A 17,149-nucleotide genomic window follows, 5' to 3' on the forward strand; every position below is an offset into this window, starting at 1 on the left:
TTGCGGGCTCTAGAGCGCAGGCTCAGTAGTTGTGGCGCAGGGGCTTAGTTGCTCCGTGGCATGTGGGATCTTCCCGAACCAGGGCTTGAACCCGTGTCCCCTGCGTTGGCAGGCGTATTCTTAACCACTGCGCCACCAGGGAAGCCCCTGTAGCACATTTTTTGTGAAATACTTTTCCATTTTGAAAATATCCAGAGTCCTCCTTTTAAAATTATTTATTAGACCCTTTGTATATTTTTAGAGTATGTGGCACCCTCGTTTTATGGATTTTCTTATGCACGAGAGGTGTAGAGATTTGTCAGGACCTCCACCTGCATAAACTGTGTGCTTGGTCCATTGCACGGTAATTCAGTGCCCCTTCCAGTTAGCTAGGGGCGTCGATGAATTACAGCCACAGTAAAGAGTGGATATGGGTTCAATTCTGAATGTCTGCCCTTTCCCAAGTCTGCATTTTAGCTCAGTATAAGCTATGATCTACTTTAGGGGTGCAAATCTGATTGGTTCAACCAATATCTCTGTCTTTAAAGATGGAGGTAGAGGGTAGAACTGGCAAAATGCAACTGAGAGATTAATATCATTGACCTATTAACTAATTAATATGCCATCTCATCTTGTAGGAAAAATATCAGCGTGAACAGGAGAAGCTAAGGGAAGAGTGGCAGAGGGCTAAGCAGGAGGCTGAGAGAGAGAATTCCAAGTACTTGAATGAGGTAGTGTTGGCCCACGCCCTCTTCTAACTTCTCTACCTTGTTGGTGAAATTCGCTGTAAAATGGAAGCTACCCCGTTTCACCTGGCTTTTGTCACACGTTCACCTGTGTAGTTCTCTGAAAATACCAGGCTCAGGTTTGTCAATTTCACTGTGACGTTTCAGCCTTTCTCCTAGCTTCTCTACTGTATCACTAAATAATCCTATCGCTAGGCTCTAAGTGCATCTTCCTCTTCTGTGTTACAGCTCCACCACCCATGTGTGATTTTTGTGTAGTGATAAAACTTTTAACGTTATATCAAGTGGAATTCTGGGCCAACTACAATAAGTATCATTTAAAACTGAATATAGACGTATCTGTGCATAGTACAGAAATGCACAGATTCAGATGGGTTTCTTTTCTCCCTGGTCACGTAGGAGCTAATGGTCCTAAACTCAAACAGCATTTCTCTGACCACACGGGAGCCTGCTGTGGCCACCCGGGGTGAAGAGTCCAAGGCACCTGACAGGGAAGAAGCCCCAGCAAAGGAGGAAACGAGGCAGCAGCAGCAGCAAGAGAAAGACCAGGAGCAGAAGCGGCGCCAGGCAGAGGCAGAGGCAGAGGCAGAGGCAGACGAGCAGAAGCGCCAGGCGGAGAGAGAGAGGGAAACTTCTATCCAAATATACCAGTACAGAAGGTCTGTCCCCACGGCCGAAGGGCGCGTGTGCTTTTTCAGTTGATCTCATTTGGATGCCTCTGAAGTGGGGAATGGATACAGCTAACTGGTCCCCCTGCTCCCTGCTATCCATCCTCCACGCAGGGCCACACAAGCAGAGGTGAACCTTTTTCACTGTCAGTGATCCTGTCGCCTAACTTCCCTCCTCAAAGTTCCCACATGGCTCCCTGTCACGTAACAACATCATCCAGAGCGCTCGCCGTGGCCCCGATGGCTTGAATGAATTGCATCTCGGCCTCCTTGTCCACCCGGCTTCCAACCACTCTTCCCCTCACTTGGTCGCTTACAGTCACACTGGCCTCCTTTTCCTTCCATGAAAGTGTCCGACTGACTCTGCCCCGGGACTTTTGCATTTTCTAGTCCCTGTACCCGGAGAAGACTTCCTTCACGTGTTTGTGTGGCTTACTCATTTTCTTTAAGTCTCTGCTCCGATGTCACCTTCTCAGACTTTCCAGAATACCTCGTCAGAAACACGTGTCTTCCCCCCACCCTTTCTCTCTAGTGTGCACTTGCCTGCTTTACATTATGCATTTATTTGCTTGTCTGTTAACCTGCCCCATCCCACTAAAATGTATTATGAGGCCAGTAAGTTGGTTTTGTTTGCTTCGGTAGCCCAGCCCTGGAATGGTACCAGAACATAGCAGGCACTCAGTGTATGTTTGTGGAATGAGTGAATTGCAAATGTCTGTTGGCGGTAGTAGGTCTGTTTTCTGTAGGGATGGATTGAAATACTTCTGTATGTTTAGTTTTCAACTCAGAGACCATTCTCATCAAGAGGCTGGAATAACATTACTTCGATGTCCATTTCTTAAACTCTGGGAAGGCGTTAAAGTCTAATACTTTGAGCGTGAACTCTCTTTCCATCTTTTAGGCCTGTTGATTCCTATGACATACCAAAGAGGGAAGAAGAATCTCCAGGTTTGCTTCCTAGTGACAGGTGTGTAGAACTTTAATTGTAATTTGGTTGGAGTAATTGGCTTCAGAAGAATATTTGAGGTCTCGCCTAGATGTTTCGTAGGACTGCTTTAGCGCCTGCTCTTTTGTGGGATACAAAGATATCCTGCTGGTTGATCTTTGTATCAACTGGCTTTTGCTGTGTAACCAACTGCCCCTAAACTTAGTGACTTGACTTATGATTTCGTGGGTCAGCCTTTTAGACTAAACTCAACTGGTGGTTCTTTTCATTGATTGGGTCCCTAGTGCATCTACCACCAGTTTACTAGGCAATTCTGCTTTGGGGAGTTGACTGGCTGTCAGCAGGGACAGTGAGAACAACTAAGCCATGTGTCTTTCAACATCCAGCAAGCCAGTGTGGTCTTCTGTACATGGTGGCTGGACAGAGAAAAGAGAGAGAATTAAAGAGAGGAAGTGTGCGAGGCACCTTGCAGTCTAAGGTCTGACCTGGTACACCATTGCTTCTGCCACATTCTGTTATCTAAAGTCACGAGGCCAGCACAAGTTCATGGAGAGGAGAAAAACCCTATCTCTGTGGGAGGAGCCACAGTGCAAGGGGAATGGACACAGAATAAGACTTGTGTTCATTTTTGCGATCTACCTGAAGCTTTATTTTAAAGAAGTTATAAGCAATGGCATAAGCTTACCAAAAGTTCCATGCGGACATCTGAAATGAGAATTGTAGCCTTTCTCTTAGTTTGATTAGAACTACTAGTCAGTTTCAGGGAATGAAGATAGGATTTCAGATACCTGAAAAGTTATATATTTCCTGAAATATTAAATTTAATATTTTAAAGGAATTTAAAAAATGTTTTGCACTCTTGAAATCACTAAGGAATTCTGAAAAGTCTGTGTATATATATATATCCAGTGTATGACCATTAATCTGTGTTTTCACAGCTAAAATTTCTCCTTTAGGAAGTTCACCTTAGAAATAAGGAAGGACTCATCTCTATAGGCAATCAGGATGACTAAATAGGGCTCACAGTAGATAGGGAAAAGAAAAACAACATACATAAAGGTACTAATGGGCTGACATTAAGCTAGACAAAAAATTCTAGTGATGGATAACCTTATTTATAGTGAATGTTTCTGGGTAACTTTAGATCATTAAAATGTGTATCTCTCTTTTTTAAAGCTATGATTTATTTATATATATATAAATAAGCTTTATGTATGTAGTTCATTACCTTGAGAAAATAAGTAGGTTTTAGGGAAAGGAAACTTAGGGAATCCTGGAAAATATGAAACGCTCGTAGGTAGTTGTGATAAAGCATGCCCTAGAGACATTAAGGAGTGTAGCTAGACATCATGCATTAAAAATATTTTCTTCTATGTTAATACAAATGAAACCATTCATGGATGTTGCTAACAGTTGTGATATATTGTGTGTTACACATAATTATATGTTGTATATTATAAACGTCTGCATATACCTATGTATGACAATGTATATTATTATTATATAATATATTATTATTCATTATTATTACTAGTATTTGAAGTTATTGTGCCTAGGAGAGTGAGAAAGAGATGAGCATGTATTGGTATATGGACCCAAGGTTTATCATTACAAAGTTAGGCCTTTTCAGAAGTTGCCTATGCCAGTGTGCTCCAGTACCTCTTTGAAATGCTAGGATAACATTTGGTGAGTTGCTGTTTCAGAGTAGGACCCTAATGCCCCCAAAGATGATTTCTTGACCCTCGGGCAGCATGAAGGAAGTGCTGACAGTCTGATGTTAGGTGATCTGATGACAGATGCTTTGTACAGCCTGGGAAGATTGATGTCTGGAAGAGAAGAGAGTCAAAGTATTCAAGCTGGTCAGAAAATGATAGGCTTTAACTGACATCAAATTGGAGAGGATTTTCACATGCTTCTGTTTCTAGCATCAAGCTCTTTTCTCTTTAGAGATGTCTTGTTTTCTGCTAGTTTGTGCAACATGAAAAATGCCTTGGTATGAAAGTAAATATGGCTCTCAACAGACATGGGAAATAAATCAACTGCTTTAAAAAGTAATCTTTTGGGGGTTCTTACTTCATAAATATGAAAAGGATGTTCTTAATGAGATGTATGTAATCTGTTCTGTGTTTTAGGAATAAATCCAGATCCACTACTGAACTGGATGATTACCCCACAAATAAAAATGGTAAATGTGAATTTTTTTCAGAATTCTTCAGCGCAATTGCTTAGTTATGCTATCACACCCTATGATCAGTATTTTTAAGGTCAAGATATTTCAGGTTGATTAAGATTACATATTTAAAATACTACAGATTTTTAGCACCCCTTCCCATTTGTGTATAAGAACAGAATTATCTTGTGCTTATTTTGGCTTTATTTTATGATGGAGGGAGTACTGCAAGATTAAAATGATCATAAATAGCTAAGGAAATCTGTGGAAATTTTGCAAAGTGATGCTGATATGATTTTGCATGGTGAATTTCATCTTGCCTCCAAAGAACTGGGACAGAAAAGCTTTCTGCAGAGTACCAGAGAAATTGTATATAAACCCGAAATTGCACATAAACCTGAAATTGGACATTTAAATGACAAGATTCAAAAAATTCAAAATGGGGCTTCCCTGGTGGCTCAGTAGTTGAGAGTCCACCTGCCGATGCAGGGGACGCGGGTTCGTGCCCCGGTCCGGGAAGATCCCACATGCCGCGGAGTGGCTGGGCCCGTGAGCCATGGCTGCTGAGCCTGCGCGTCCGGAGCTTGTGCTCCGCAACGGGAGAGGCCACAACAGTGAGAGGCCTGCGTACCGCAAAAAACCAAACAAACAAATCAACAAACAAAAATTCAAAATGATGATTTCACTAACTTGGCAAAAACAATTTGGAGCCTGACATTTTTAGTATAAAGTGTATATCTAGGAACACATGTCACTAAGGGAAGAAAACTATTGAAAACCCCATTTTAAGCAGGGTTTGCCTACCAGGCTTTGAGTAAGTAGGGTGCTGGTCAGTTATGTAAATGAATGAAGATCCAGATGAAGATTGAGGTGAATTTGGTGGACACGCCTGTTTAAGTGGACAGCCACTCCCTGGCTCCAGCTTGTCACTGCCACATGGGAAGATAGAAACCTGTGATTGCCAACTCTTTCTGTTGTAAAATAGAAGTAAAAAAAAAAAGTCTGAATTTTTATGTTGTCTTTTAAGTGTTTGACAAGGAATTTTAAAAACCCTCTAACGCACCATTGTAAAGCAATTATACTCCAATAAAGATGTTAAAAAAAAAATTTACAGCCCTCTCTGAACAGAACAACATCCACAGGCCCCAATGGTCTGATGGCAGCTCTGGTTAAAGCTTGTAGAATTTACACTTTCTAATAGGTTCTGTAATCACCCCTTTTCCCTTAACACAGAGGACCTTCCATCGTATGGTCCTAGTTTAACTTTCCAGCGTATTTTGCTGTTTTCCCCATTAGGGGCCCTTAACTATAACCAAATTGTTCTCTCTCTCATTTTCCAACTTATCAGATGCTTTCTGATCTAGTTCCTCTGCTCTCACCTGTTTGGATTTCCAGTTTCTTCTCCCCTGAATTTGCCCCTAAGCCACCATTAAAATTAAAGTTTAAGTACTTGAATCTGCCATGAAACATTTTTAACCTGCAGTGATCATATTCTCTCTTGAATATAAACACGGGACCTGTTAGTAATAACAAGTGTGACTCTCAGAAATAGTTTTGTTAATATTTGTGACTAGTGTTATTAATCTGGCTATTTTTCTATGTATATTTTCTCCCCTCTACTAACTGTAAGCTCTTGTATAGCACACGGTAGACGTTATTAAATATTTTATTGAAAAACTTGGCTATGCCACTAAGGCATCTTTAAAATAGAAAACATTTTATTCCAAATCTGACCAAACTGATAAGCTGTGTGCATACACCAATGAAAACATAGGCGTGTATAAGAGACTTTTGGTGGCCTTGTTCATTGCTTACTGGAAGATGAACTAAGGCAGAATGAATTTTGAAAGAAAGACAATAGCAGTGAATCCAGAGAGCAAAAGAAAATAAATCCTTAGATGAAATTTTCTAATCCAAATTGAGATGGGGAGGATACATCAAAGTTATGGATGTTTTACCCATATCAGGAATTAATCAGCAAATCCAAGGAGACAAAGCCTTCAGGATAAAACCTGACTTAACTGTCATTCATCCAAATTATAGTTCTGTCAGTTCCTTTACAGGAGATACAAGTCTGATAACATTCCTTGGTTATCATTTGGATTACTTGTCTATTTTTCAATTTCACAAAAGCCATTTCGGTCATTGAATATGCTCTCATTCCTATGATTTGGTCATGACCTATTCTGTGACTTATACCATGAAGACTCGAGCCATGTTAGCTGGAGATGCATGCGTTTATGTCTTTGCTCTCTCCGCAGGGTGAGTGTACGTTTTTTGAAAGAACAGAGTGCCCTGTTCCCTTGCAGAGTTGTCACAGCAAGCATTCAGTGAGCAGGTGCTTGATTGATTTTAATTTAGGAAGGAAGGAAATAGTGAAAGAGAAACTTTCTAGATGAGCAGTTTGTAATGTAATACTGCTGAAATCGAGGCTGGTTGTTTCCTTTTTAGGCAGCCCTCTGGTATACCTCTGGGTGTGGAATTGGAATTTCTAGGGACAGGAGACTGTTCCTTTATGTTCTGAGGCAACAGTCTCATTGAAAATTGATAATGTGAGCATATGTGCCCAATGTCACTTTTTTTTTTTTTTTTTTTTTTTTTTTGCTCCACTGGATTTGGAGATTTATCCACTATGCCTTTTTTTAATGTGCTAATCCCAGAGCTTTTGATGTTTTTAATTTAGGAAACAATAGATATTTAGACCGAACTGGGAGCAGTAGCTCATCGCAGAAAAGCTCCAAGAAGGAACAAGTCCCATCAGGAGCGGAGTTGGAGAGACAGCAAATCCTTCAAGAAATGAGGAAGAGGACGTCCCTTTATGATGACAACAGCTGGATCCGACAGCGCAGTTCCAGTGTCAATAAAGAGCCTATTTGTCTGCCTGGGATTATGAGAAGGTGAGAGACATCTTCGGAATTATTTCTCCTTCTGTACTGAGGTGCAGATATTTAATTTCTAGACGCGCTGGCTGCTTTGGACAGAAGAGATGTCATCGTTTCTTTTCTTATGTAAGATTTAGTGGGGGAAAGAGAAGGAGAGCAGATGCCATTGGGCACTTGTCACGGAGCACTGATTAGTGCCAGACACGTGCCAGGTGCTTTGTCTACATCATCTCACTTAATCTGGAAAGAATGTCTTGAGGCAGGGATAGTAATTCTGCTTTTCCATACGAAGAAGCTGTGACTAGAGCAAGCAATGCACTCGGACAAAACCACACGGCTTATAGGTTGCCAGGCTGCCTGTGGAGCTCTGATGTGTGATTCAGGTACTTAAATAATTGATGTGGCTCTTAGTGCTTCCGTGGATGATGCCAAACCAAAAAAAAAATTAAACCTCTGTTTATAATGAGATAATGGTTAGATTGGAATCATGAAAGTAGTGTTCACAAAGTGTGGATGCCGAATTTTTGTAACTTAAAGGAAAATACAGAGATAGAAATTAATTGCAGATGAGAGGATGAACTAAACAGATGCATCTTGGGTAAGTGAATACTGAAGCTACTTTTATTTAGTATTTCCACAGCTGACAAGCTGAGGAAAATTACTGACAACACATTACAGACAAAGGGCTAATTACCTCAATGTAAAAATAACTCTTGAAAATCAGTAAATAAACCCTGACAACTTTATAGAAACAAAGACAAGTGATATGAACAGATAGTTCATAGAAAAAGAAACAAAGTCAGTAAGCATATGACAGATCAACACTTCTCCTAAAACAACAGTGGTATGCTGCTCGTGGGATTTGTGGAGTTAAAAGGTTGATTAAATCTAGTATTGATTAAATTAACTTAAATCTAGTATTGATTGAATCTAGTATTGATTAAATCTAGTATTGAAAATTGTATAAGGAAACAGGAATTCTTGTTCCCAACTGGGTGGGCAATTTTTTCAGTGTTTATTAAGCAAAAGTTTTTGCGTATACCCCGTGAGCACTTGAGTTTCTGGCACTTTATCTTCTGGGTATATTTGGATAAGTATGCCAAGATAGTATTGGCAGTAGCAAAAAAGAGAAATAATCAGAATATCTACAAATAAGAGTGTACTTAGTGCTCGTTAAATAAATAGTGGCACCCTGATAAGTAGAATACTATACAACTATTAAAGAGTGAAAGAGACATCACTCTATAATATACCACCTCAACAGTGAGTGGGTTAAAATAACAATTCACTACTCTCAAAATTCTGAGCGTTGGCTGGGCAGGTCTTTGCATGGTATTGGTTGGGGCACTTGGCAGCTGTAGTCCTTTAGAGCTGGGGTTGGCAATTTGTTTTGCATGCAGGACCAGATTGTAAATAATTTAGGCTTGGTAGGCCACCCAATTCTGCGTCATGTATTTTTTGTTGTTGTTTTTTTTTAATGACTGTTTGAAAAGATAAAATACCCTTAGCTCATGCATTTTACGTATCCTGGCAGTGGGCTATAACTTGCTGACCTCTGATACTCCACTGAGAGCTCAGCTGGAGCTATTGGTTGGGAGCTGCTGTTCTCCAAATAGGCCTCCCCACATAGCTGCTTGGGTTGCCTCATAACCTGGCACCTGGATTTAAAGAGAAAACCTTGCAGGAGGTTTAAGCCCTAATGTGCAAGTGCTTATCAAACCTCCATTTGTCTCATGTTTGCTAATGTCCCATTGACCAACATGTCACATGGCTAAGCCCAGAATCAGTGGGAGGGGACCACACAAGGATGTGGATACCAGGAAGATGATCCACTGGGGGCCACCAAAGTACCTCCTATCACCTGAACTGACATGAAGATAGTTCTAAGAAAATGTATATTACATGGAATAAAGCAAGTGATGAAGAATATGAGTTGTAGAATAATCCCATTTGTTTAAGCATGTTAAACATATGGACACATTACATATGTATATAGACGTGGTTATAGGTACATAAGTAAATTTGTATATGAATGCAAATATATACTTGCATGTGTGAGGAAAAAGTCTAGAAGGATACACAGTTAACAGTGGTTACCTCTGGGGATTAGGGCAGGTAAATTGTAAGTAAAAGTGTATATACCCTGCTGTATTGCTTGGGTCTTTCTCATCATGATGATATAATACTTTTATAATTTGAAAAAAATACATATTTCAAACTTGGGATAAGAGAGAAAGTTTTAAAAGTAATAACAACAAAATTGACCAGGTAGGAAAAAAACCCTCATAATTTGGAGTCAATCTTTGTAGATCAGAATTAATGTCAAGTGCATAACGATCTTATTTACAAAGCAGAAATAGAGACACAGACATAGAGAACAAACGTATGGATACCAAAGGGGAAGGGGGCGTGGAATGAATTGGGAGACTGGGATTGACATATAAACACAATTGATACTGTGTATAAAATAGATAACTAATGAGAACCTACTGTATAGCACAGGGAACTCTCTACTTAATGCTCTGTAGTGACCTAAATGGGAAGGAAATCCAAAAAAGAGGGGATATATGCATACGTATAGCTGATTCACATTGGTGTACAGTAGAAACCAACACAACATTGTAAAGCAACTCTACTCCAATAAAAATTTAAAAAATTAAAAAAAATAAATGAAGGTTAATTGAATATGAAACATCATGATGCCTTTGATTAAAAAGAACTTTAGCTGTTAAAGGTAATTTTATATGTAACTGGCCTTGTTAGATTCATACCTGCTTATAAAACACATGGATATTTTAATGACTCTAATGGTGTTAAGTGGATTTCTAGTTGAATGTGTTATATAACTTGGATGAACCCTTTCTGTGTTTCAGAGGCGAATCTCTAGATAACCTGGATTCCCCAAGAGGCAGTTCTTGGCGACAGTCCCCTTGGCTCAACCAGCCTTCAGGAGTCTATGCCACTTCCTCCGTCCAAGACTTCAGTCGCCCCCCACCTCAGCTGCTGTCCACTTCGAACCGTGCCTACATGCGGAACCCCTCCTCCAACGTACCCCCTCCCTCAGCGGGTTCCGGGAAGACCACCGCCCCGTCCCCCGTACCGCGCAGCCATTCCCCTGCGGTTCCGCAGCCCGGCTGCCAGCCACGCAGCAGGTGAGGCCCTTTGGGTTTTCTCTCTTCTCCCCTTCGTCTCAAGGGGTCGTTTTTCAGTAAAAATTTCCCAAAATCTTGTCCAAGCTTTCCAATGAAAAAAGAAAAACAAGCCTTTTTGAGTGTGTCAGATTCAGTGTTCCTTTCCCAAATCAGTTCCTTGCTATCTTTCCGTGCCAACCCAAGGGCATTTATGGATGTCTTATGAAGCCATTGGAGGCCTTTAAAAAGTTTACTTCACTGCCGCTGCCTCATTTACTTGGGCCTGTGGTCAGTGTCTTAGATGCAGATGGACCTGAACAGTTCTCACTGTGGAATCATAAAACTATACAGTAGCTCAAGAATGCATGACAAATTGATGAGTAAAAGCAATATTGTAAAATGTTTGACTGTTTTGATGAGACTGTAATATAAAATCATTTTATAGGAACTGAGTATAAAAGGAAAGCATGATAACCCAGTCCCATCGTCTGTGGAACTTTGAACAAGCTGGCTTAAAAAATTCTTAAGTTAGATATGGCATTTTGGGTTTTTGATTTCCAAGACCATTGCTTGTCTCTTATCTGGTTTTCCAACATCTTACTCAGACTACATCAACTGAATTCTGCAGGTCATATGCTGCGGGAACTGTGTGAGAGTTATAATGGTGGGTCTTGACACTTGCCTTTTGGTACGGGTTAAAGCTCAGATTATCAACATGTGTTGGGGTGTTATATCTGTGTAGCTTCTCCACAGATCACTGATGCTTCACAAAGCCACATGCAGCAGTGTTTCTGTTGAGACCTGAAGGGAGAGCTACTGGCCTATGCTACTTTTCATCACTATTGAAATACGGAAAAGTAGAAACACAGTGATTAATATTGGGATTTTTTTTTTAAGCTATCAACTAAAGGATTTCATTCGGAGAAGATATTTTTATCTAGCTAAAATGTTGCTTTTGTGCCAGGATTTATAAAATGTGTATCAGGGAGCTTAAATTAAGAAAAGAAGAGATGAGGATTTTTGGTAAATTTAGAGGGAAGATGGGGGCTGCAGAGTCGGGGAGAAGCCAGAGGAGAGTACCCGGTTCCTTACTGAGAACCCTGCCCTCGGAAAGCAGAAAGGAGACGGGGCTGTGGACTTCTCTGCCCTGAAAAGGTCTCTATCTAGAGCACGTGGTGCTCTAACGTGAGGCACTCAACAGCTATGCCCTTTCCAATGTCACTGAAGTGCTGTGCCAGTCCAGTGGGATGCAAAGATAAGACGTAGCCTTCACCTTTCGTCCTGGGAGAAGAGATAAGCCTTGTAAACAAAGCAAAGTAGAAACTTGCCTTACCTATCTAAATGGTAGCTGTCAGGCAGCTTTCACGTCATTCTCCGCAGAGGCAGTCCTGTAAGCCAGAGGCACAGTCTGGAAAGCACTGATACTTCTGTTTACCTAGAATATCGGGTGAATGAGAAAGAGGTTGAGAAAATAAGGTTGAGGCGGTAGGTTGAATAGACTTGCAACACCTCTCCGAAGCGGGGCTGCTCTTTCGGTGTTCGATGAGCAGAGGACATGATTAGAGCTGTGCCTTGGAGGGTTTACCTGGCAAGATGATGTCGGCTGCATTAGAGGAGGGGGGACTGTTGCCGAGTACAGATGTGGTCTGAGGGCTATAGCATCGCGAAGTGCAGAATGGACTGATTACACGGAAATCGTTCATGTATGTGACTAGGTGTCAAGGGTTCCAGAGCCGTCGTGGAGATCCATCAAGGTACAGTATAATCAAGGCATACTTTGGTTGGCTGGTGAAAGTTCTCCTGCCACAGGTATATAAAGTAAAGAGTTTTGTAAACTATGATTCATGTTAATACCAGAGTGTGATTTTTAGATAAGAGCTTTGAGCTACTCGGATGAAAGCCACCCTTCCATTCTTGTTCTACATCTAGGTCGGTCAGTGGGAAGCGCGTGTGCTCCTATTGTCATAACATTCTGGGCAAAGGAGCCGCCATGATCATCGAGTCCCTGGGTCTTTGTTATCATTTGCATTGTTTTAAGGTGAGACTGAGCCAGACAGCCTACAGGGCCGCATCGCTTTGCTTGGAGAGAGCATGGCTTCTTGCAGCGCTGGGTGTGGACCTGCCACTAACAAGCTAGGTGCTGCCTCTGTTGGTCTGTGCTGCACTTTGAATCACAAATGGCCTGCTACTGCTACTAGGTTCTCAAACCTTGAACCTGGCTTCAAAACTTAAAGCCGGAAGCACTATGCACTTCCTATTTCCAATCTAAGATTCTATAAGTAAAATTTACAGTGCGTAAATGCTTTCTCTAACATGCTGCCACGGTTATTAACAGCATGGGGACATGAATTATAACAGTGTCCAAAGCCTAGCTTTGAATAGGGAGAGTATGAAAGGAAAAATAATGTATTTTTACAGTTGCACAGTCTGCTTGCACCTAAGGGGCTCTTGCACATAAGAAAGAAGTAGGGCTCTGTGACTCCCTTAGTTTGCAGTATACGTCTTTAGAGACACATCTGTTTGATTCTTGAACTTGCGTTGGGCCAGAGAGAAAGTCCGGTGGTTGATCCTGGAGTCCTTTAGAGCTCAGCTTGTTCAAGCTTGTCTATCTCTGGCTTGGGTTGTTCCTAGGCATAGCAGAATGAGTCAAAATTATTAATGTTTTGAGCACATGGAACCAAAATACCCAGCCTTGAAGGGAAAGCACCATGAGTGAACCTCACCGAATTGGTGCTGGGGGGGATGCCTGGGGTGACCCACCCCAGGGCAGAGAGCCAGAAACCCAGTCCTGGTGCCCTTCACCTGTTCCTTCCTGTGGTACTTTATCCTCTCCATTCCGCTGGGAGAAAGGAAGATGCAGTTTCTTTAAACCAATCAACGAATCATTTCTATCCTTTTGGTATATTTAGAATGATATCTTGGCTCTTAAAATTGGCTTTATGAATTCTTTAATGTCTCATCTGGCAGGCTTCCTTTTCATCTAATTATCTTTTGGCCTTTTTCCTTTGCTGAAATGTATCTAAGAGCTTAGAAGCTGCATTTTGCTCAATTTTTTTTTTTTTTTCTGGGAGTGCCCCAAGCTTTCTTGAGCTAAGTGTGGACGTTTCCTGTTTTTGCTTTTTTTCTTTGTCTCCCAGTGTGTGGCCTGTGATCGTGACCTCGGAGGCTCTTCCTCAGGAACCGAAGTCAGAATCCGAAACAACCAACTGTATTGCAACGACTGCTATGTCAGATTCAAATGTAAGAGAGCAAATCAGGGAGAAAATTTCTTGTCTTTTACGGAGACCACGGGTTCCCATGCATTTCCCTGAACCTACCACCAGCTCCCCTTCAAGCTCCCTGCCCCAGAGCTCCAGGCTTCAGGAATCTCAGAGTATCCCCTTCAAAGAGGGTCCGGTGAGCGGGTCAGTGGGTCAGTGCTCAGGATTCCAGCCACACAAGGGTGGGTGTAGGACCAAGGAACCAGAGAGGGATGCGTGCCAGGAGTCAGGACGGTGTGCTGTGCAGTCTGCTGAGTCTGGAGAAACTTCTGATGACTCAAGCATACAAACCAACCAAGACCGACAGTCAAAATGAATCTTCTGTATAGACTCTCATCAGTTTCTGGGCTAAGAAACTCTCATCATTTTAGCTGATTTCTATTATTTACTAATGGGGTCTGATTATGTGATTTAGAATATGACCAACTTTAAAAACTGTGGTTTAAAAAGGTAATAAAGAATAGTCAGTGTATGCTTTGTTACTCTATAATCATATGCTATCAAATTATACAATAATTTAAGCATTAATTCTGATGACATAGTGTTTCAGTGTCATTTTTGGAAAAATTGAGTTTTTCAAAAACTTCACATGCTATTCTGTGTCTAAGCATGTTTTTGCCTGTAAGTGTGTTATAAACATAGGGTAGCGTAAGTAGATTGCATATCGTTTATAGCTACATAAAGACAACCATTCCTCCTTTTTATATTTTGAGCCTTGATGCTGGTAACATGTGTTTCTTCCTTATTGTGAAAGGGTGTTTGTTACAAGTGGTATCAGCCAAACCATATGCTTTTGAGCTCTGAGGTATTTATATGGCCTTTATGTGAAGAGTGCTTTGGAAATGGCTTCAGCCCAGTCAACTCTCTCTTATCTGTCACCGTGTTTTGAGCCTTCTCACCCCGTTGGTCCACACCTTTCCTGGATGCCAGCACTGAGGTTGGAGAGTGTCAAGGCTGGGCATGGAATGGGGAGGGAGTGTGTGTATGTGTGTGAGCTTTTCTCTCTTTAGTCAAAATTCCAAAGCCAAATATAATTGATTTTTGGAATCATCATGGAAAAATTGCCCATGCCTTTTCTCTCCTCCAGTACAAATAATAGAGAGTTGAGTGTAACTTGTTTCTATATCAGCAGTTAATTTTTACTCCATTTTTTTTGCAAAGAAAGACTTGTAGAACCCAGAGGTGTGATTTGCCCAGCTTTATCCTAAGTGAGTAACAGGATAACTCTTTCTACCTCATGGGGTCATTCTCTGAACGATTCCTGCTATGTATCCCAGGTGGCGATATTCGAGTGTTTCTGAATCTAAGCACTTTTCTTTCTTCTCTCCTTGCCTGATCAGCTGGACGGCCAACCGCCATGTGATGTAAGCCTCCACACGAAAGCACTGTTGCAGATAGAAGAAGAGGTGGTTGCTGCTGATATAGATCTATAAATATACGTTGTATGTCCTGTTGCTCTCTTTTTGAAAAAGAATAATACTTTTTCTGGCCTCTTTAGATTACATCAGAGCATTATAGTCTTGGTAGAACCTGTATTTTTGTTGTTTATTTATAAGAAGGTAATTACGTGTGGGGAAAAGTGCAGTATTTCCTTTTTGAATTCAGCATTATAAAAGCACAGGGGAAAAATAAGAACTTCAAAATATTTTTTTTTGATGCTGATAATGATCTAGTTTGACTTTCTAATGGTGTTTTGGGGAGGGTTATTTTATTGTTTTTTTTTTTTTAAGTTTTGGAAACGTTATTTGAAATAGTTAATATAAATATGTAATTGCATTTGCTCTGTTTATTATAATGTATTCTAAATTAATGCAGAACAATACGGAAAATTTCACTAAAATCCACCCCCAAATTTGCTTTCTGTATCCTTCTTTTCATTTATGTAATATTATTAAATTTTTTTTTAGCTTATATGATATTTTATTTGCTTGATGAGGGGAGCTCTGTTTTCTTCACCAGAATTGTCACTAAGCAATTCCCAGTAGAAATTGCTTCTTTTCATTCATGGAAAATCATCATGGTTTGTATGCCAGAAGTTTTCTCCAGAAACTAGTGAGCCTTTCTGTTCAACTGCATTTGTAAATAAACTTGCTGATGCATTTAAAGAGTGGTTCTTTTTCTTCTGTGTGTGTCTGTGTTTGTCTACCTTCCAAGCCTTTTAATTATGTTTCAGTGTGTGGCTTTTCTTGATACTATGTTTTATTTAGCATATTTACTGAGGAATAAATTGACATACAATAAAATGCACATATTTAAACTGTACAGTGACAGGTTTTGACATGTGTATATACGTATGAAACTATGACTGCAATCGTGATATTGTTTTTCCTGAAAAATTTTAACAAGAAACTTTATTTTTGATGGAAAGTTGTTTTTGAATGCAATACGTTTTTATGGTGAGAGGTGAACTGAATGGTGAATTCTTGGATGATTTGCATAGAACCTTTACATGTTCTTTTACTTCCTCAGTGATAAGTTTAGAAAATCTATAGGATTAAAAAAAATCTATAATGTTTTAGAAATCTGGAGTGAGAGTGCAAGAACACAAGACTTTAGCATGTTTTGAGCAAAAATATAAGCTTGCTTGAATCCTTCATAATAAGGAAACTGGAGTGGTTGATTCTAGGATATGAGAACTGTACTGGGATAGGTTAGAAATATATAAGAAGCTGTAATGTGGGAGAAAATAAAAAATTTAGTTCCAGTTTTTATTTTTGTTTAGTATTCTTTATTTCTGATTATTAGAGTAAGGTGTGTTTTTTGATGAAAATTTATCGAGTACCTAAAGCGTAAGGAATATAGTTCTCAATTCCAAACTTCAAAGACAAGAGCTCTGTGTTTAAACTCAATCCGTACACAGTTATTTATCCTGTGTTCCTAGTTAACATTGGCTTGTGAATTTTTCCATGTTCTTAAAACCATTTCTATATATTTTTATTAATGGTTGCATAATGCTCCATTTTTTGGTGCTGTTAATACTTACCTGACAGTTCCTCGACTGCATGCATCTCAGTTGTTTCTAATATTTAACACTTTTTTTAAACAAATAGATTTTATTCTTTTTAAAGTGATATAACAGTTACTTTTATTTTTTCCCCATTATTTCTATTTTTTATTAGAGTAAAATTGCTTTACAATGTTGTGTTAGTTTCTGCTGTACAATGAAGTGAGTCAGCTATTTGTATACCTGTATACCCTCCCTCTTGGACCTCCCTCCCCCCTCCCCCCCCATCTAGGTCACCACAGAGCACCAAGCTGAGCTCCCTGTGATATATATAACATGGTTATATATACTATATGTATGCATATATTTCTAGTATAAAGTCTGTGATGGACTCTCCATGATCATATCTATTTCTTCTTCTTC

At 40.1% G+C, this 17,149-nt stretch overlaps 1 protein-coding gene across 1 annotated transcript in view; it reads left to right on the plus strand.

Annotated features, from left to right (window-relative positions):
* The window catches only part of LMO7 (LIM domain 7), a 97,674-nt gene extending 82,459 nt beyond the window's left edge, over positions 1-15,215 (plus strand). Inside the window, exons 21-28 of the mRNA XM_007446598.1 lie at positions 618-710; positions 1,125-1,384; positions 2,295-2,360; positions 4,472-4,524; positions 7,193-7,406; positions 10,265-10,543; positions 13,660-13,762; positions 15,123-15,215. Coding sequence (XP_007446660.1) covers positions 618-710; positions 1,125-1,384; positions 2,295-2,360; positions 4,472-4,524; positions 7,193-7,406; positions 10,265-10,543; positions 13,660-13,762; positions 15,123-15,215 — 1,161 coding nt within the window. The remainder of the gene's footprint in view (positions 1-617; positions 711-1,124; positions 1,385-2,294; positions 2,361-4,471; positions 4,525-7,192; positions 7,407-10,264; positions 10,544-13,659; positions 13,763-15,122) is intronic.
* Positions 15,216-17,149: the final 1,934 nt, after the last annotated feature.

Source organism: Lipotes vexillifer, unplaced genomic scaffold, assembly GCF_000442215.2.
Source record: "Lipotes vexillifer unplaced genomic scaffold, Lipotes_vexillifer_v1.1 scaffold994, whole genome shotgun sequence".
NCBI lineage: Eukaryota > Metazoa > Chordata > Mammalia > Artiodactyla > Lipotidae > Lipotes > Lipotes vexillifer.